This window comes from Oncorhynchus mykiss, chromosome 19 (genome assembly GCF_013265735.2).
Source record: "Oncorhynchus mykiss isolate Arlee chromosome 19, USDA_OmykA_1.1, whole genome shotgun sequence".
NCBI lineage: Eukaryota > Metazoa > Chordata > Actinopteri > Salmoniformes > Salmonidae > Oncorhynchus > Oncorhynchus mykiss.
In genome coordinates, this window is record NC_048583.1 from 10,768,054 (window position 1) to 10,788,987 (window position 20,934).

At 44.5% G+C, this 20,934-nt stretch overlaps 1 protein-coding gene across 1 annotated transcript in view; it reads right to left on the minus strand.

The window, feature by feature from the left end:
• Window positions 1–20,934, minus strand: part of LOC110498645 (FRAS1-related extracellular matrix protein 2) — a 51,720-nt gene that overhangs the window by 8,324 nt on the left and 22,462 nt on the right. The window contains exons 3-12 of the mRNA XM_036954239.1: window positions 15,784–15,930; window positions 13,990–14,220; window positions 13,492–13,617; window positions 11,630–11,881; window positions 6,664–6,813; window positions 4,672–4,881; window positions 3,187–3,384; window positions 2,553–2,717; window positions 2,168–2,350; window positions 390–520 (exon numbers count right to left, since the gene is read on the minus strand). Of these exons, the coding sequence (XP_036810134.1) occupies window positions 390–520; window positions 2,168–2,350; window positions 2,553–2,717; window positions 3,187–3,384; window positions 4,672–4,881; window positions 6,664–6,813; window positions 11,630–11,881; window positions 13,492–13,617; window positions 13,990–14,220; window positions 15,784–15,930 (1,793 nt within the window). The remainder of the gene's footprint in view (window positions 1–389; window positions 521–2,167; window positions 2,351–2,552; window positions 2,718–3,186; window positions 3,385–4,671; window positions 4,882–6,663; window positions 6,814–11,629; window positions 11,882–13,491; window positions 13,618–13,989; window positions 14,221–15,783; window positions 15,931–20,934) is intronic.

Below are 20,934 nucleotides of genomic sequence, written 5' to 3' on the forward strand. Positions count from 1 at the left end.
GGCCCGTAGGAGGCACTCTTTCCTCTGGTCTACAATTAAGAAGATCCCAATGCCCCAGGGCAGTGATTGGGACATTGCCCTGTGTAGGGTGCCATCTTCCGGATGGGACGTTAAACGGGTGTCCTGACTCTCTGTGGTAACTAAAGATCCCATGGTGTCCTGGTTAAATTCCCAATCTGACCCTCATACCTTCACAGTCACCTAATCATCCCCTGTTTCCAATTGGCTCATTCATCCCCCCTGTAACTATTCCCCTGGTTGTTTCTGTAAATGAGAATGTATTCTCAGTCAACTGATGAGAGAGCGAGAGAGAGAGCGAGAGAGAGAGCGAGAGAGAGAGAGAGAGAGAGAGAGAGAGAGAGAGAGAGAGACCATGCCCTCAGTCTTACCTGCATCTCTGCAACCATGTACTCATCAGGTTTCATGTGGACGACAAAGGCTTCTCTCATCTCTCTCTGGCCATCATACAGGATCTGCACCTCCACAAAGTGTTCTGTCTCACCCTCCTTGAACTCCACATCTTGAGAGACACACACAAGGTTAAACAAGAGCTTAATAAGGATCTCTGTTAAAAATGTATCACATCGATTTTGGTGTGAATGGGTTATACACGACAGTGCCCAACACAGTATGACAACAATGGCTGTATATTCTCCGGTAACAGAATAATGCTGAGAATTTAAAATGTCTGTCAAACAAGAAAAATATCATTGCAAACTTAAACAAACCATACAACTCTCTGACAAGACTACTTTTAACAACTGACACTGAAAATGTTACATAACAACTAATTTACTTGAAGAACAGTGCAGATGCAAAGTTTGGTAACAGAATGACGGTATGTGCTGTTTCTTCAACTAAATGTGTTTTTGTCAAATGTTCAGTGGACATTGTTAAAAGTCGTCCTTGTGCATAGAGTCGTATGGATTATTTAACTTTGCAATCATTGTTTTTTCTTTGACATCCATTTTAAAGTGTCAAATCTCATATGGTTCTGTTCTAACGCCCATATTAACATCCCACTTAGAATGAAGCAATGTTTTGGACAATCTAAGAAGGATGTTAGAGTGGATAATGGAACATAGACTACAGTTCCTGTATGTGGACTCACCCTCCGACAGCAGGTTGTAGTCCTCTCCGGACGTTAGGGTTAGTTATGTCTGTGTTACATGATTAAACTATATGATAACTTAATGGTAGGACTCACCCTCCGACAGCAGGTTGTAGTCCTCTCCGGACGTTAGGGTTAGTTATGTCTGTGTTACATGATTAAACTATATGATAACTTAATGGTAGGACTCACCCTCCGACAGCAGGTTGTAGTCCTCTCCGGACGTTAGGGTTAGTTATGTCTGTGTTACATGATTAAACTATATGATAACTTAATGGTAGGACTCACCCTCCGACAGCAGGTTGTAGTCCTCTCCGGACGTTAGGGTTAGTTATGTCTGTGTTACATGATTAAACTATATGATAACTTCATGGTAGGACTCACCCTCCGACAGCAGGTTGTAGTCCTCTCCGGACGTTAGGGTTAGTTATGTCTGTGTTACATTATTAAACTATATAATAACTTAATGGTAGGACTCACCCTCCGACAGCAGGTTGTAGTCCTCTCCGGACGTTAGGGTTAGTTATGTCTGTGTTACATGATTAAATTATATGATAACTTAATGGTAGGACTCACCCTCCGACAGCAGGTTGTAGTCCTCTCCGGACGTTAGGGTTAGTTATGTCTGTGTTACATTATTAAATTATATGATAACTTAATGGTAGGACTCACCCTCCGACAGCAGGTTGTAGTCCTCTCCGGACGTTAGGGTTAGTTATGTCTGTGTTACATGATTAAACTATATGATAACTTAATGGTAGGACTCACCCTCCGACAGCAGGTTGTAGTCCTCTCTGGAAGTTAGGGTTAGTTATGTCTGTGTTACATTATTAAACTATATAATAACTTAATGGTAGGACTCACCCTCCGACAGCAGGTTGTAGTCCTCTCTGGACGTTAGGGTTAGTTATGTCTGTGTTACATGATTAAACTATATAATAACTTAATGGTAGGACTCACCCTCCGACAGCAGGTTGTAGTCCTCTCCGGACGTTAGGGTTAGTTATGTCTGTGTTACATGATTAAACTATATAATAACTTAATGGTAGGACTCACCCTCCGACAGCGGGTTGTAGTCCTCTCCGGAGGTGGCCGACCCATCCTTGGTGTGGACCCTGACCAGGGAGACCTTGGAGGTGTCTCCTAGCCTCAGGATAGGGATCTTCACCACGGCTGTCTCCCCCTGGATCTGGGGCTCCCGTACACTGTACTTTATCTCACTGAAACGAATGACGGGCTCTGAGGAGAGAGAATCCGGTTAGACTCCTGATACAAAACAGAACAAACTACTGACTCTAACTCTCTAGAGACTGAATCAAATCATTCATTAAACAGAGTGTTTTGGCATTTAATTTGTAATACTTTGTTAGATAGATCGATACAATGTAGCACCATGTTCGGTGTGGTAGATATCTCTCTGTGTTCCTTGGGTAAAGCTTACTGTCTTTCTCGTCAGTAATGGTGACCATCGCCTCGCTCTGTTCCCCTGTGGAGGCTCCAAAGGGTGACTTGCTCTTGGGCGTTCCCAGGACCAGACGGAACTCCTCGTCCTCCTCGTATAGGTTATCATCCACCAGGTTCACCACACACTCCTTCTCACTCTCCCCTGTGGGACAGACGGACAGGGGGAACACAGCGTTAAACACAGAAATTAACACAGAAATATGAGGATATGGGGGGTTGGCATATAAAAAGACATTGAGAGAGAGAAGGGGTAGAGCTAGGGAAGGAGGGAGAGAGAGGGAGTGAGAGGGAGGGAGGAAGAGGGAGAGAGAGAGATAGGGAGTGAGAGGGAGGAAGAGGGAGAGAGAGAGTAAGAGAAGGGGTAGAGCTAGGGAAGGAGAGAGAGGGAGTGAGAGGGAGGGAGGAAGAGGGAGAGAGAGAGATAGGGAGTGGGAGGGAGGGAGGAAGAGGGAGAGAGAGAGTAAGAGAAGGGGGAGAGAGAGAGAGGGGTGAAGAGGGAGGAAATGAGAAGGAGAGCGAAAGAGAGAGGAGAAGAGGGAGGAAGGGAGAGACAGAGAAAGGGAGGGAGATGGAGAGAGAGAGAAACAGAAAGAGAGAGAGACCGGGGTTACCTGGGAAGAAGGTGATGAGTGACCCATCCGTGTTGGGCCTCTCATCATAATCCATCATGACCTGGGCAGAGCCCTGGCGGGTGTAGCAGCGCACCGTAGACCTGTGACTGATGTCTCCACTACGATACACTACAGCCTTCATCTCCCCGTCCGCCTCATCCACCTTATAGGCAGCATCCTTGAACTGAACCTTGGGCACTGGAATGATAAGTAGATTTGAATTAGGCTCTGAAGAGAACAGAATACTACTTATCAGTACTGTGGTTTTCTAGTAGCTCAATATTCTTTTCATGGCTTCTGCATAGGAAGTTAGTTTAATTTTTTGTTTAATTTCTCATTGCTCACCGACTAAATGTGCCTTAGACAATCATCTCAAAGCTACTTTTATATGGATAACAAAACACAAACAATTCATACAAAGAGAAAAGCTAAAACAGTGGTTATGTTAGCGCTAAAACAGTGGTTAATGCTAAAACAGTGGTTATGTTAGAGCTAAAAAAGTGGTTATGCTAGTGCTAAAACAGTGGTTATGTTAGAGCTAAAAAAGTGGTTATGCTAGTGCTAAAACAGTGGTTATGTTAGAGCTAAAAAAGTGGTTATGCTAGTGCTAAAACAGTGGTTATGTTAGAGCTAAAACAGTGGTTATGTTAGCGCTAAAACAGTGGTTATGTTAGCGCTAAAACAGTGGTTATGTTAGTGCTAAAACAGTGGTTATGTTAGTGCTAAAACAGTGGTTATGTTAGTGCTAAAACAGTGGTTATGTTAGAGCTAAAACAGTGGTTATGTTAGAGCTAAAACAGTGGTTATGCTAGTGCTAAAACAGTGGTTATGTTAGAGCTAAAACAGTGGTTATGTTAGCGCTAAAACAGTGGTTATGTTAGCGCTAAAACAGTGGTTATGTGAGTGCTAAAACAGTGGTTATATTAGCGCTAAAACAGTGGTTAACACTAAAACAGTGGTTATGTTAGAGCTAAAACAGTGGTTAATGCTAAAACAGTGGTTATGTTAGCGCTAAAACAGTGGTTATGTTACAGCTAAAACAGTGGTTATGTTAGCGCTAAAACAGTGGTTATGTTAGAGCTAAAACAGTGGTTAACACTAAAACAGTGGTTATGTTAGAGCTAAAACAGTGGTTAACACTAAAACAGTGGTTATGTTAGAGCTAAAACAGTGGTTATGTTAGCGCTAAAACAGTGGTTATGTTAGTGCTAAAACAGTGGCTATTTTAGAGCTAAAACAGTGCTTATGTTAACACTAAAACAATGTGTGAAAAAGTGTGTGTGTCTGTATAATTCATGGTCAGTGACAGTATCATTAACCGGGATGGTGGCCTTGCTGGGGGCAATATATCTACATGTGTGGGGATGTGTTACAGAGTGTGTATAACTCACGGTCAGTAACAGTATCATTAATAGTGATGGTGGTCTTGCTGGGGGCTATATATCTACATGTGTGTGTATGTGTTACAGAGTGTGTATAACTCACGGTCAGTAACAGTATCATTAATAGTGATGATGGTCTTGCTGGGCTCTCCCAGCACAGCGTTCATGGGCATCCTCAGCACCAGGTCAAAGGTTTCCGGCCCCTCCAGCTCCGGCTGACCCAGGTCATCCAGGATGGTCACTCTGAATGTCTGCATGGTCACCCCGGGGGCAAAGTCCAGGTTACGGCTGATGCCCACGTAGTCCAGGCCGGCTGGCAGGGGGACACGGGGAACATAGAAATAGAACATTACACATGTATCTTTATGGAGAGAGAGCCAGTAAGGGCATTGGAATACTACCATAACAGAGAAAGAGATGACACCGGATTGTTTGAGAAATATTAGGAACGATTGGGAATTCTGTGTAATTACACTGATAGAGAGATTGTGAATAATGTGAAAACAGAGATTGAGGGGCTCCAGGGGAATTGTAAATACTGTGACACATACAGTGGCTTGCGAAAGAATTTACCCCCCTTGCCATTTTTCCTATTTTGTTGCCTTACAACCTAGAATTAAAATAGATTTTTTGGGGGGGGGGTTGTATAATTTGATTTACACAACATGCCTACCACTTTGAAGATACAAAATATGTTTTATTATGAAACAAACAAGAAATAAGACAAAAAAACTGAAAACTTGAGTGCGCATAACTATTCACCCCCCCAAAGTCAATACTTTGTAGAGCCACCTTTTGCAGCAATTACAGCTGCAAGTCTCTTGGGGTATGTCTCGATAAGCTTGGCACATCTAGCCACTGGGATTTTGCCCATTCTTCAAGGCAAAACTGCTCCAGCTCCTTCAAGTTACATGGGTTCCGCAATCTTTAAGTCATACCACAGATTCTCAATTGGATTGAGGTCTGGGCTTTGACTAGGCCATTCTAAGACATTTCAATGTTTCCCCTTAAACCACTCAAGTGTTGCTTTAGCAGTATGCTTATGGTCATCGTCCTGCTGGAAGGTGAACCTCCGTCCCAGTCTCAAATCTCTGGAAGACTGAAACAGGTTTCCCTCAAGAATTTCCCTGTATTTAGCGCCATCCATCATTCCTTCAATTTTGACCAGTTTCCCAGTCCCTGTCGATGAAAAACATTCCCAAAGCATGATGCTGCCACCACCATGCTTCACTGTGGGGATGGTGTTCTCTGGGTTATGAGAGGTGTTGGGTTTGCGCTAGACATAGCGTTTTCCTTGATGGCCAAAACGTGACATTTCTTTAAGCAATGGCTTTTTTCTGGCCACTCTTCCGTAAAGCCCAGCTCTGTGGAGTGTACGGCTTGAAGTGGACAGATACTCCAATCTCTGCTGTGGAGCTTTGCAGCTCCTTCAGGGTTATCTTTGGTCTCTTTGTTGCCTCTCTGATTAATGCACACCTTGCCTGGTCCGTGAGTTTTGGTGGACGGCCTTCTCTTGGCAGGTTTGTTGTGGTGCCATATTCTTTCCATTTTTGAATAATGGATTTAATGGTGCTCCGTGGGATGTTCAAAGTTTCTGATATTTTTTTATAACCCAACCCTGATCTGTACTTCTCCACGACTTTATCCCTGACCTGTTTGGTTAGCTCCTTGGTCTTAATGGTGATGCTTGCTTGGTGGTGCTACAGACTCTGGGGCCTGCAACACCACTAAGAACAGGTGTATATCTACTGAGATCATGTGACACTTAGATTGTACACAGGTGGCCTTTATTTAACTAATCATGTGACTTCTGAAGGTAATTGGTTGCACCAGATCTTCTTCAGGGGCTTCGTAGCAAAGAGGGTGAATATACAGTATATATTCTTTTTTAGATTTTTTTTTCATTTCATTTCACCAATTTGGACTATTTTGTGTATGTCCATTACATTACATTTAAATTACAGGTTGTAATGCAACAAAATAGGAAAAACGCTAGGGGGGGGATGAATACTTTTGCAAGGCACTGTATTCTGGAAACGCTACACCACAAAGAGGATAGGAATAATAGATCTAACATTCACGTTCTTCTTCTGACCTTCAGCAGAGACGGGGTCACTCTTCCTGGAGCGGACGGTCACTGTGGCCGTCTTGGAGAGGTCAGTGCCAGTCCTCCAGACCCTGACCTCCACATAGCCTGAACTCTCATCCACAATGTAATCTAGTTCTCCGAAATACAGAGAGGGCTCTGTGGGTTAGAGGGAGAAAGAGAGAGATGGGGGAGGGAGGGGAGAGAGAGAGAGGTCAGGTCAGTATATTATCATCAACATCTTACAGATATGAACATAAAGTTACAAAAATGTGGTTTTGATTAAGGATGTCTTTGGGGAAGAAGCTCTCATGGGATAATCCACATTTCTGGTCTGAACTCGGCTTGTCAGATACAGTTGGTATGGCTGACGGGGTCATCCCCCTCTTTCCAGGAAGAGACCTGTCACCCCACTCATCCCTTCATCATCCTCCCCTCATCGAGGCCAGACAGTGTCGTCTGAACTCAGTGCCAGAGGTCTACAGTGCACACCTGAAAAGCCAGGTAGAAATGGGGGATAAGTGAAAGGGGGATGAGTTGGGGGGAGAAGAGGGATGGGATGTCCACCTTGTCTGATGACAGTAGCCCTGATAAGAGGGAGGAGACGGGGGAGGCAGCACAGACAGGAGGATCTCTCTACCTCTCCCTCTCTGAGTAATAGACTAGAGGGAAGGAATGCATATCTTTGGAACACACAGCGGATTCATCTCTCTACACCCCTCTATAACAGCCAGACTGATCATCAGTGACAAGCTACCGCTGTCTACTGTCCACCCCTCTATAACAGCCAGACTGATCATCACTGACAAGCTACCGCTGTCTACTGTACACCCCTCTATAACAGCCAGAATCATCATCACTGACAAGCTACTGCTGTCTACTGTACACCCCTCTATAACAGCCAGACTCATCATCACTGACAAGCTACCGCTGTCTACTGTACACCACTCTATAACAGCCAGACTCATCATCACTGACAAGCTACCGCTGTCTACTGTACACCCCTCTATAACAGCCAGACTCATCATCACTGACAAGCTACTGCTGTCTTCTGTACATCCACTAATGAGGTTGATCTATAATTGAGCTTTCTGCCATTTCTATAAGGGGCAGATACAATATTGTGACACTTGTGATTATTTAGTCTATAGCTGGATAAAATAGTAAAAGTAAGACATGGAAAATAGGAAGTATGTACACATTTAACTGACTGTTAGGTGAAGAGGATTTTAAGAGGTAGTCTAGAGATGTTTTTAGACTAGGGCTTGTACTGCCGCATTCAGAAACCCACCGCTGACCCGCTGAAACTTGGCTTACTCTCAATGCCTCTCAATCACCAGAGATACTGTTTAGTACCAGGGGCGGCTGGTTAGGGGGAAGGAGACATGGCAATCCCTAAAGGATCACTGAGAAGGAAGAGCCAGACTAATAACAATGAAGCCTAATGCTGGCCGGGGTCCCAATCACAGGTTTACTCAGCCAGGAAGATGAGTTTACACGCACGCACGCACACACACACACGTGCACACACACACACACGTGCACACACACACGTGCACACACACACGTGCACACACACATACACACACACGTGCACACACACGTGCACACACACACACACACACACACACAGTGTTGTCACTTTAGATTTCAGGACCCACCAAGAAGTTTGTGGCACAATGGAGGAATGGATCTTTACATTGAGAAGACATCTCCTCTTGTCGCCTGGAGATCATGTCTGGGAATGCACGCTGATTACTTAGACATAACGTTTCCATTGTACTCCAAATTACAGGGGAGGAAGTGGGGAGTGTAGCCCTGACTGTGAGTGTGTCTGTCATTAGAACAAACCAGTTAGTGAAATGAATGAGCTCTGAAGGGTGGGAGAGAGGAAGGAGAGGAGGAGGAGGAGGAGGAGAGAAGTGCAGAGGAGAGGAAGAGGAACGGCTCAGAGAGACAACTAAAGAGAGATAAATGACTCATTCAGTCAGAGTGGATGGGGAGGACTGGAGTGGCCTCAGATTCAGAAAGTAAATCACTTGAACACTAAGGGGCAGTTTCCCAGACACAGCTTAAAGGCTGATTTTTGTGATTTTCCTGTGTTTTATATATATTTCCACACTTTGCGTTTGGAATAATACTGTGAAATAGCTGTTAGTGTAAGAGCTGTTTGAAAAGGCCGCCTGAAATTTCAGCCTGTTTTGGCCTTCCATGGTGACATCACCATGTGGTAATAAGAAAGAGATTTCTAAACCTCTCTACCAGTAATGGCTCATTTTCAGTTTTCCCCTTCCCACTCAGACCACTCCCAGACATTCCTAGAAAAGTTCTTGCTTGAGAAATTACCCTTTGCTAAGAAGCAATGTTTGTGTATTTTTGTCCATTTTAATTTAAAACAACCCCAGTAAGGTAATTCATTCTTTCCCGGTACTGATTTGATATTGAGATAAAAATGGCTGCATTGGACCTTTAAGACTGGTCCTGGATTAACAATCATCATCAATGGAAAACCTCCATTGAACGTGCTTCTTGGTTTACCTGTGTAACAAACAAACACATCTCCTTTTTCTCATCTAAAGCCTACGGGTGATATTTGACGTACATGCAAACGAAAAGAGGGAACATTCATGTCGATATGATATCCTAATATGTTTTTGTTTTTTACTTCCAGAGCGTTCTTGAAGTTGTAAAGAAACCATCACCCCCATCTCAGATAACAGCTACACAAATAAAACAAAAATGGAGGCTGAAAACCACCAAACAGGAGCCGGAGGAAAAACATGCCTGTCATTTGACATTCCTTTCCCACAAATCCCTGTTTTCCCCCTGTTTCCCCACCTGCCTCTTGGCCCTTGCAACACAAATGGAAGCCCTCTATTTTCCCCCAGCTCCACTGAGTGGTGGAGTTGGAGGAGTGTCTCAGAACAAAACACGTTCAGAGAGCTCTTTTATGTGTCCTGACAGAGGGTTGTCCAGTGTAGTTAAGACTGGAGTTTCTATTCTATTCTATTTTCTCTCTTCCCAGTTCTACCACCTGTTACTAGAAGTATAGGATAGAACAGATGGAGTGTGTAGTCAGGGGTAGAGTGAGAGGAGGGAGCAGGGAGGAGGGGAAGGACCCGGCAAAGAGAGGGGAGTCAAGACAAACATGTGGGGAGAGGTGCTTTTGTCTTGGGTTGAGTGTGTTTGTGTGCCACTGTCTGTCTGTGTGTGGCTTTGGGGAATGGTACCATCCATGCGTGGACCTGTAGTGGAATAGATTACACATAGAGACCAGTGGTTACAGTAAAGAACGGCATCACCCGGGCTGGAGGATCCCCAGCACCCGGCCTCTGAGTTATGGTGTTGATGGTGGCTGGAGGATCCTCAGCACCTGGCCTCTGAGTTATGGTGTTGATGATGGCTGGAGGATCCTCAGCACCTGGCCTCTGAGTTATGGTGTTGATGATGGCTGGAGGATCCTCAGCACCCGGCCTCTGAGTTATGGTGTTGATGATGGCTGGAGGATCCTCAGCACCCGGCCTCTGAGTTATGGTGTTGATCATGGCTGGAGGATCCTCAGCACCCGGCCTCTGAGTTATGGTGTTGAGGATGGCTGGAGGATCCCCAGCACCTGGCCTCTGAGTTATGGTGTTGATGATGGCTGGAGGATCCTCAGCACCCGGCCTCTGAGTTATGGTGTTGATGGTAACACTCTCACCAAAGAGGCTTCACTAGGCTTTGTACAGTCCTACAGTCTACATGCTCTCACAAGCCCTACTGTAGTTCCTATGTGGCTCAGTTGTTTTTTGTTGTTGATAAACCAACTTCTAACCACATCTTTCCTGCCTCTCCTCTCTCCTTTCATCTACTGTTTGGCACCAGCTCTCTCTCTCTTTCAGTCTCCTGTCTTTCCTCTTTACCTTAGTGCTTTTGGCATGGCTGCATCAATTGTTCCTTTATTCTACCTCACTAACAGGAGAACAAAGAGTGAGGCAAAGTAATGCTATTGATACGCGTTTATCATCAGTGAAAAGTAATGACCCTGTTATCAGTTCAATAGTGTTGTATCTAGTTGCACGACTCGGTGTTTTCAGCGACTGTGTTGAATATTAGACAACTGCTGGGAGATCAAATGATCATAAATCAATGTGGATGAAAGGGTTTGGTTGCAAAGGCATTACAGGTGCACACTGACACACAACACACAGCACAGGCAGAGACTGACACACAAAAACCCAGAGACAAAGACACACACACCTGTACACTTGTAAATTGTAACTGGGCACATCAAAGTGTCTCGGGCAACAGTTAAGCTCCCATAACAAACATAGAGGAAGTCATATCATTAGGAGTGGCCCATAGGAAGTCCCAGGAAGTCATATCATTAGGAGTGGCCCATAGGAGGCCCCAGGAAGTCATATGATTAGGAGTGGCCCATAGGAAGACCCAGGAAGTCATATGATTAAGAGTGGCCCATAGGAAGTCCCAAGAAATCATGGAGAAAAGCTGAAAGGAGCCCCTTTGAAACACTTCATTTGTTTATCTTTTAAAACAGGGTTCATAAAGGGTTATTCTGCTGGCCCGCTGTGGAAGGGTTCTACATGGAACCCAAAAGAGTTCTACCCGGAACCAAACTTTTTTTATTGAAGGGTTATCCTATGGGGACAGCCGAAGAACCCTTTTAGGTTCTAGATCACACTTTTTTTTAAAGAGTGTACTCCTGGTCACTGAACCCAAGAGACTGGAGGGTCGAATAGGAAGTAATTCTGATACTGGTAGAGTTTCCTTTATTGTCAATATAGTAAAGGGTCAGGAATCATTGAGTCTGTTGCCATTGACGAGTAGCATTCAAGTTGACTTGAACCTGTGTGTTGAACTATTTGAACTAGGGTTTCAAGTTTCAAGTAGGGTTTCATGACAATTGACTGACCTCTGTATTCAAAAGGTGACTATAGATGCCACCACCCACCATACGCCCAACAAACCCACTCACCATCGTCGCTGTCGGCCAGGATGGTGACCTTCGCGCTGGGGAAGGTGGCTCCCACCTGGCCCCCCATGGGCATGCTGAGGGTTACGTTGAAGCTCTCTTCCTCCTCGTAGAGCGAATCGTCGATGATGATGATGCGGCAGGGCTTCTCCCTCTGGTCCTTGTCAAAGCGGAGCACGCTGGTGTGGTCCTCGGGACGCGTGATGTAGTCGCTGTAGGAGAGGACCGTGCTGGGGATGGTGCCCGTCGCACTGGCTGTTGGGAAAAGGAGTTCAGGGGTCAATGGTTAAGGGTCAATAGAAGAATGACAGGCAGTTGTGGGGGAAGGAGAGTAGTTTTATGTTACAATATATCTACAGTGCATTCGGAAAGCATTCAGACCCATTGACTTTTTCCACATTTTGTTATGTTACAGCCTTATTCTAAAATGGATTAAATCATTTTTTCCCCTCATCAATCTACACACAATACCCCATCATGACAAAGCAAAAACTGAAATATTACATTTACATAAGTTTTCTTACCCTTTACTCAGTACTTTGTTGAAGCACCTTTACAGCATTGAGTCTTCTTGGGTATGATGCTACAAGCTTGGCACACCTATATTAAGGGAGTTTGTCCCATTCTTCTCTGCAGATCCTCTCAAGCTCTGTCTGGTTGGATCGGGAGCGTCGCTGCACAGCTATTTTCAGATCTCTCCAGAGATGTTCGATCGGGTTCAAGTCCGGGCTCTGGCTGGGCCACTCAAGGACATTCAGAGACTTGGCCCAAAGCCACTCCTGCGTTGTCTTGGCTGTGTGCTTAGGTCGTTGTCTTGTTGGAAGGGGAACCTTCACCCCAGTCTGAGGTCCTGAGTGCTCTGTACTTTGCTCCGTTCATCTTTCTCTCGATCCTGACTAATCTCCCAGTCCCTGCCGCTGAAAAACATCCCCACAGCATGATGCTGCCACCACCATGCTTCACCATAGGGATGGTGCCAGGTCTCTTCCAGAGGGGACACTTGGCATTCAGGCCAAAGAGTTCACTCTTGGTTTCATCAGACCAGAGAATCATTTTTCTCATGGTCTGAGAGTTCTTTAGGCGCCTTGTGGCAAACTCCAAGAGGGCTGTCATGTGCCTTTTACTGAGGAGTGGCTTCCGTCTGGCCACCCTACCATAAAGGCCTGATTGGTGGAGTGCTGCAGAGATGGTGTCCTTCTGGAACTCAGGAACTCTGTCAGAGTGACCATTGGGTTCTGACCAAGGCCCTTCTCCCCCGATTGCTCAGTCTTGGTGGTTACAAACGTCTTCTATTTAAGAATGATGGAGACCACTGTGTTCTTGGGTACCCTTCCCCAGCTCTGTGCTTCGACACAATCCTGTCTCGGAGCTCTACGGACAATTCCTTCGACCTCATGGCTTGGGTTTTGATTTGAGATGCACTGTCTTCTGTGGGAACTTATATTGACAGGTGTGCGCCTTTCCAAATCATGTCTAATCAATTGAATCTAACACAACTGCACACCAATCAAGTTGCTGAAACATCTCAAGGATGATCAATGGAAACAGGATGCACTTGAGCTCAATTTCGAGTCTCATAGCAAAGGGTCTGAATACTTATGTAAACAAGGTATTTCTGTTTTTAATTTTTTTAAATTCTAAAAATATGTTATTGCTTTGTCATTACGGGATATTGGGTGTTGGATTGACGAGATTATTAATATTTTTGATCCATTTTAGAATAAGGTTGTAACTTAACAAAATGTGGAAAAAGGGAAGGGGTCTGAATACTTTACGAATGCACTACGAATCTATGTGTATTTTATTCATGCATTTAATCTTTGTAAAAACCCATGTATTTGAATAATATATTTGACTGTATTCACCTTGCTGGGTGTAGCAGACGACCATGAGTTCCTGGCTGAGGTCTCCAGAGCGGCGAACAGGCACCAGCAGCTCCCCAATGTCCTCCTCTATCTTATACTCTGCCTGGGGGATGAACACCGTGGACTCTGCAGAGGAAAGAGGGAGAAACCATAGAATTCAGAATTAGAATAGTCATTTAATAGGATCTCTATGGGAGAAACACAGAGGATAGGCCATAGAGAACAAGAGAAGAAGAGTTTACAAGCCCAGGTGAGTCTGTACTTATTTGATGCATGTATATTTGCTGCTGTCATCAAATTGCCCAACAATGGAACAATAAACATGATCTGATTCGGGGATCTTAAATGAAGGATACAATTATATTTTTTCATGTGTCAATCCATGTAAATGAATGTAGCCTTTCCAATTGACTTAAAGCCTGTCTACTATTAATAAAGGATTTCATGTCGGAGGGCAAGTCAAACAGACAATCTGCAGATAAGGCCGTTCATTCTTACCATCACCAGGGTCCACTATCTCCACAGTGGCTGTATCGGGGTACTCCAGCACGGCCATGACAGGCTCCGACAGCTGGATCTCAAAGGTCTCGCTGGTCTCAAACTCCTGGTCCGTGAAGATCTTCACCCTCCAGGTGGCCACTGTCTGGCCTGGGTTGAACTGGACCTGCTTCTGGGCCTTGCCCCGGAAGTCCTTGTCCTTCTCCGCAGTGCCATCCTTGGTGGTGATGCCTGAATAGAACCATATCGAACTGAACTAAATAGAACCTCATTTAATTACATTTCATTGGAATTTAGCTGAGGTAAGCTGAGCTGAACTGAACCTAATTGAATTGAACCTAATTGAACTGAATAGCTTTATAATAATGGCACTGTGTAGTTTGCAGGGCCTCAGAGGGTGTGAGTTGACTGTAGGTTGACTGTGATTTACAGACTGTAGTTGCCTGGTTAGCTCTCATTGTCTGTCTTTGTTCATATTTGCCCACTACTGCATCGTCAAAGACAACTGTAAATATAGGAGCCTATCTATAAAAGCTTGTGTGTTGGATGTAGCCAAACAGACAAGCATGTTGACATGACCTTGTGACCTCTATGAGGAAGGGCTATCTGACCCCTCAATCAAACTAGGTTTTTCACCAGCGAGACAGGAAATGGGTCATCAGTCAAACAGGAACACACACAGGGCAGATTGATAACCAGGGGGTCTGTTTTATTCTTAGGCTTCTTCTAATGGCAGGGTAATAACAGACAAATTACACTCCATGAAGACCCTTAAAGGGCCAATCAGTCTTTTAACACAATGACAGTTTAATAGGTCCTGCTTTCTGAATAGTCTCTCCACTGACATTTGCATTTTTTCGAAGTACCCCTAGTCAGAGTTGATGGTGGTGGGTGATTGAAATATTTACAACCCATTAGGGATAAAATAGTGGCAATTTAAAACTACCTTTATCTGAATGGCAAGCAGAGAAAACAATGGGAGAAATGTACTAACTCAGATATATCACTTGGGGGATGAACCAACAAAGTGCAAACCAGTTCCAACAGGATCTACCATGGTACACTCTTAGAAAAAGGGTTCCAAAAGGGTTCTTCAGCTGTCCCTATAAGAGAACCAAAAGGGTTTTCTACCTGCAATAAAAAGGGTTGGGACAGCCGAATAACCCTTTATGGTTCTAGATAGCACCTTTTTTCAAAGAGTGTATGCCCTTGGCATCGGCTAATGGGGATCCTAATAAATCCAAAATCAAACCAAAATACTATAGATCTGATGTAAATCCTGTTCAAGACATTCAGTACCATAGACATAGAATCTCCATGTCAGCCATATTGAGTGTACCCATTAGTATTCTGTAAAATGACTGAGGAGCCTTGTACCCATTGTATTCATTCTATTTCTATGTTAGAGGTAAACACTGCTAATGGGTCCCCATTCTAGTCATTCTATATCTATGTTCCCTTACATAAAAACCACATGGTTTCACATGTGGAAAATCACAATTTCACGTAAAATTTCACACGTGAAATCATGTGAAAACATTTTTTTTGGAACACTTCACATGTCCCATTCTAGTCATTGTATTTCTAGGTCAAGAAGTAAATACTACTCAATTTTTGTCATTTTATATCTATGTTTAGAGTTAAATACTCCTATAGGACCCATTCTAGTCATTCTATATCTATGTCTAGAGGTAAATATTGCTATAGGTCCCATTTTAGTCATTGTATTTATCTGTTTTGGTAAAGGCTGCTGTAGATCTGTGGTAAATACTGTGTAAGACTTCCAATACTCACTGACGAAGGATGTCTCTCCCAGGTATCCCCTGCGTCTGAGCGTCACCTCCAGGAATTTGGCGTCCTCATCCACCAGATAGTACTCCTTCTCCAGGCTGATCCACGACCAGTTGAGCCGGAATGGCTGCGGCTTCAGCTTGTTTCCACCTGGAAGACAAAACTTTGACATCAGTTTTTGTAAACTCATTGAGCCCTATGACAAAAGACACAGATATTTTAAATTGTGAAGGGTAACTTGATAACTTAATGTCAGGGCTTACCCTCAAATCCTCCATCACAGGAGTCTTGAGTGATGCCTTGTTTCTAATTTCCTCTCTCACTCCATTGTTCTCTCTCCCCCCCCCCCCCCCCCCCCCCACTCTCAGTCAATGCCTGGCTAGGGTTTCTCACCTCCTCACCCAGATATGTGTGTCCATTTCCTGGCTCCTTTGGCAGGGTTGCCTGCCCCTGGCTAGACTCTTACCTTCTTACCAGTCTCGGGGAATGGGCCAAAACAGGACAGAGAGAGAGAGAGACCAGTTTTTAATGGATCACTTGCTGACAGTGACTCAGATAGATACTGTAAGTGACAGTCTGTTCAAGGGAATCCCTGTCTCTTTGTCTGTCTGTCTGTCTGTCTGTCTGTCTGTCTGTCTGTCTGTCTGTCTGTCTGTCTGTCTGTCTCTTTCTTTCTCTATTTATCTCTCTCTCTCTCTCTCTCACTCTCTGTCACCTCTGACCCAAACCAGACAGTATTAGCAGAGGGGTTAAAGGTGAGGTGCAGAGAGAGGCTCCATTACTTCTGGTGACTTACTGACATGGCAGCCCCAGCCATATCCTTTCAGCATCAGCCCTATCCCTTTAAGCACCAGCGGTATCCCTTTCAGCATCAGCCCTATCCTTTTAAGCACCAGCGGTATCCCTTTAAGCACCAGCCCTATCTCTTTAAGCACCGGCGGTATCCCTTTCAGCATCAGCCCTATCCCTTTAAGCACCAGCGGTATCCCTTTAAGCACCAGCGGTATCCCTTTAAGCACCAGCGGTATCCCTTTAAGCACCAGCGGTATCCCTTTAAGCACCAGCCCTATCCCTTTAAGCACCAGCGGTATCCCTTTAAGCACCAGCCCTATCCCTTTAAGCACCAGCCCTATCCCTTTAAGCACCAGCGGTATCCCTTTAAGCACCAGCGGTATCCCTTTAAGCATCAGCCCTATCCCTTTAAGCACCAGCTGTATCCCATTAAGCATCAGCCCTATCCCTTTAAGCACCAGCCCTATCCCTTTAAGCACCAGCCCTATCCCTTTAAGCACCAGCCCTATCCCTTTAAGCACCAGCCCTATACCTTTAAGCACCAGCCCTATCCCTTTAAGCACCAGCGGTATCCCTTTAAGCACCAGCAGCACCTCTGAGGGACAAGGGTAACTTCATGTCTATAGGCTTAAAATAGACCTTTTACCCCTTGGTGTTAAACCTTAGTATTGTGAAAGTAGCTCACATTTGTTGTGGTGAAAAATAGAAAGATTAATTAATTAGTTCTTACAATGTTTGAGTCTGTGCACTATGCACACGGAAACCTCTGTCTTGAGATTTGAGATTTGCACCTGGACAGGATCCTCTGTAAAACCTCAGATTTCAAGCGATTAAGACTTCATATCTAGGTCATTTTTCTCAGCTTGAAGTGTATCTACCTCATTAGGCCCCATGAAGAGAACAGGTGCCATAAAACACACATATGAACCAGACCTGGGTTCAAATACTATTCTAAATCATTTCATCATTTCAAATATGTTGCCTGGTCTCTATTAAGCTTACCTGACGCAATGGGACCAACATAATAGTCCCAAAAGTACACCCCCCCCCCCTTTTTTTATAAGGTATTAAATAAGATATCAAACAGTATTTGAACCCAGGTCTGAAATCTCATAGTCACCTGGCACTGATCACCATTGACTATAAATTGCTTCCTCTGCCCTTAATCCATACTATCTCATGACTCCTTTATCCTTCAAAAGAAAGTATTCCACTCGCCGCTTGACATGGGCCACTCTGGACAGACGGAGTTACTTACTTAGCCGGTAGCTTTCTTAATGCTTAAATCCTAATCCCAGGCTTCTTTTTAATAACTGTGGCCAAACGTCCAAACACCTTGGCTTATCCCCTCTCTGACAGGCCCTAGGAGGACCCTTCACCTTGTGTCTGATTGGCCAGAGTTTAGTGGGTTCAGAGAGCCTCGGAGGTTAGAGAGGTGTTGGTCGGTTTTGCACCGCTGGTCACAGTGGCAGAAAGGCCTTATTAGCCTATTATTAACCTGACCCCTGAGTCTAGCTCTGAGCGGCCATGGAGGAAGTAGGTCAATGTCAAGATAAGACCCTTTCATATTAACCCTTCACTTCCTTTAGTGTAGGGCCACGGTGGTTGTGGTCATCAGAATATCACTCTATGGATGTAGCGCCAGAGTTGAGGATTTGGTAGGTAGACTGAGAAAAGGCCGTGTGATATTAACCATTGATCTCCCTCTAGCAGAGGAGTGCTAGTGTCAGCCTAGTAGCATAGTGGTTGCCAACATACGGTGGTGGATTTGGTTAGGTCCGTGTCAAGAAGTAAATACCCTTAATATTATTAACCCTGTTGTGTCCTTGGGGTTTTTGAAAGGTGCTCTAAATTCAATGTATTATTATGTGTTATTCATATCATTATTATCGCACTCTTGTAGCATGATGGTTGCAGCACCAGAGTCGAGGATTTGGTAGATCAATGCGGAGAAAAGACCCTTCGGATATGAACCCCTACATAACAGAACACTAAGGAAAGGAAGCAGAACCAATCCTCTGAGGGGTGACAGAGAACCTGTGAGAGGAGGCTAACTAAAGAAATAAACTCTCACTAGGCTTTATGGAGGACAAGAGCATGGAGCATCTGGTTCATTCATACAATGAGCCTGCATTGGGGTTGGTTTTGCCTGCCTGAGGGAGAAAGGAGCTGTGGGCGTTCTGCTATGTGACTGGGGAGAATGAAAACACTGGAGGGAGGAGATGGGGCCACTTCCTCAAACCCACATGTCAACATGGCGCGCCGGGCCATAACCGAGACACAACAGGGCCAGGGACAAACCACACTCCTCCAAGCCTGGATGTCAATGACGGTGGATTGAATTGAACTGATACCAACTAGTGGATTTTTCGGGGGGATTGATTAAATTGGATTGTTTCACTTGTTTCACGTAAATCACACACACACAAACACACACACACACACACACACACACACACCAGAACCCGCCACCCTCCCACCCCAGCCATCCCCCAAATGTATAGTAGAGTAGCCATGGAGTCCCAGTGTGACATAGGAGCTCCTAGCACCTAACGGTGTCTATCCTTGACCATGCTCATATTTCTGACAGCTCCGGCTAAAAATACAGGAAGCATTCATCATGTTTGTCTTTGCCTGCCCCAAATTCCACCACGCTTGATGAGTGAGCATGTGGCCAATTGATAGACAAGATGAGCCAGCTAACTTCAAAATAAGATTTGAGTGTTTGATTAAGTGTATTTTCATTTAGCCTGAGTGGAAATGTCAAACACCTCTTGAGCATCTTTGCAATGTAAAATGGAAGTGCAGTGACTGTTGACGTTCGTCCGTCACTTGTACCTATAACGTACAGTGCACATAAACAAAATGCTACATGACACATTAGTCACACCTCAGTCCATCACATTAAGTATAATAATCACTTATCAAGGGAGAAACTTGATTTATAAAACCTGTATACCTTTCTGCTCATATCTCCTCAAACCCACAGAATCTGAAGGATGTGTTTCTGTTCAGAAAGGCACGTGTTCCTAGGCAGGCTGCCCAGTTTACACAGAGCTGATATTGAGCTTAGTGAGCCTGTATTGTGTGTCAGATAGGATTATCGTATGAACATAGTCAGCAACAAAAAGACTATCGCTCTGGCATGCAGACTGGCAGCCTATCTGACCGCTTCTGGTTTCAGCTCTGACACTGTTACCCTCAAGACATGTAATAATGCTATTTTATCTGGAGTATTGCATAGAAATACAATTTCTAACATGGTGTAGTTTGTCTGGTGAAATACTGTAGATGATGAGACTATGTAAGTAAAATAATATTGAAAACAAAGGAGTCAATTGACCTGTAAGAATTAGAAGCAGACTATTCTGCACTGGGGAAATTAATTCATATGAGCGCTAATGACAATATTTAATTGAATTGATCAGCTGCTGTTATTTCTCAATTGTCACTCAATTAACAGGGTGAAATAAGGTCTTGGAGTTCATTTGAGTTTAAATCCTCAGAATAACCTAAATCAACATGCCGATAAAATAGGACAGATGAGATTTAAGGACATCTACCATTTACCACCTGACCTGACGCCTGTTAAAAGAACAGAGTTGGATTTCCGACCGGGGGGGGGGGGGGGTGGATGGGAGTCAATTGGAAAAAAAGAGCTGAGGAAAAGTCTTCCCTAACCATGTCTCCATTTCCCAGACCTGATAGAGATACGTTGTGACACCATGACATCGCTGTGATGCTATACATACATCATGTTATACATAGACGCACAGCCAGTGGAGGGGACCTCAAAGCCCTGGCTGTGTGATATCTGAGCCTTTGAAAACTCTATGACAACTATGACAAAGGAAATGTCGTCATCATCCATATATTTTGTGTGTCATCCAAGAGAGTTGGCTGGCAGGCAGGCCTCAAAAACAAATCAGCACCTGCTACAATGATGATACAAGCACACAAACATACCCTTTAAAAAATGACAAGGTGATATCATTACAATCTGAGCTGTCTGTGTATAATCAATTACACTAATATCACATTCCATCCCCCAGGTGGACATGATCAGAGCCATAGACATGACCGTGAGATAGGTGGCTTCAGATCCGTCCGGTGTGACACTTCAGTCAGCCATAGTCTCTCTCTCTCTCTCTCTCTCTCTCTCTCTCTCTCTCTCTCTCTCTCTCTCTGTCTCTGTGTCTCTGTGTCTCAGAGAACTCCTGACAGAACTTCAGATTCTGGAAAAAGAAGCTGAGTGACAGCTGTGCCCTCCCACCACATCTCTCTGTCCCTATGTTGGCTTTGTCCCTCCAGGGTGAACAAGGGACAGCAGGTCACTGTCTGGGTGGCCCACAGCCCACTGCT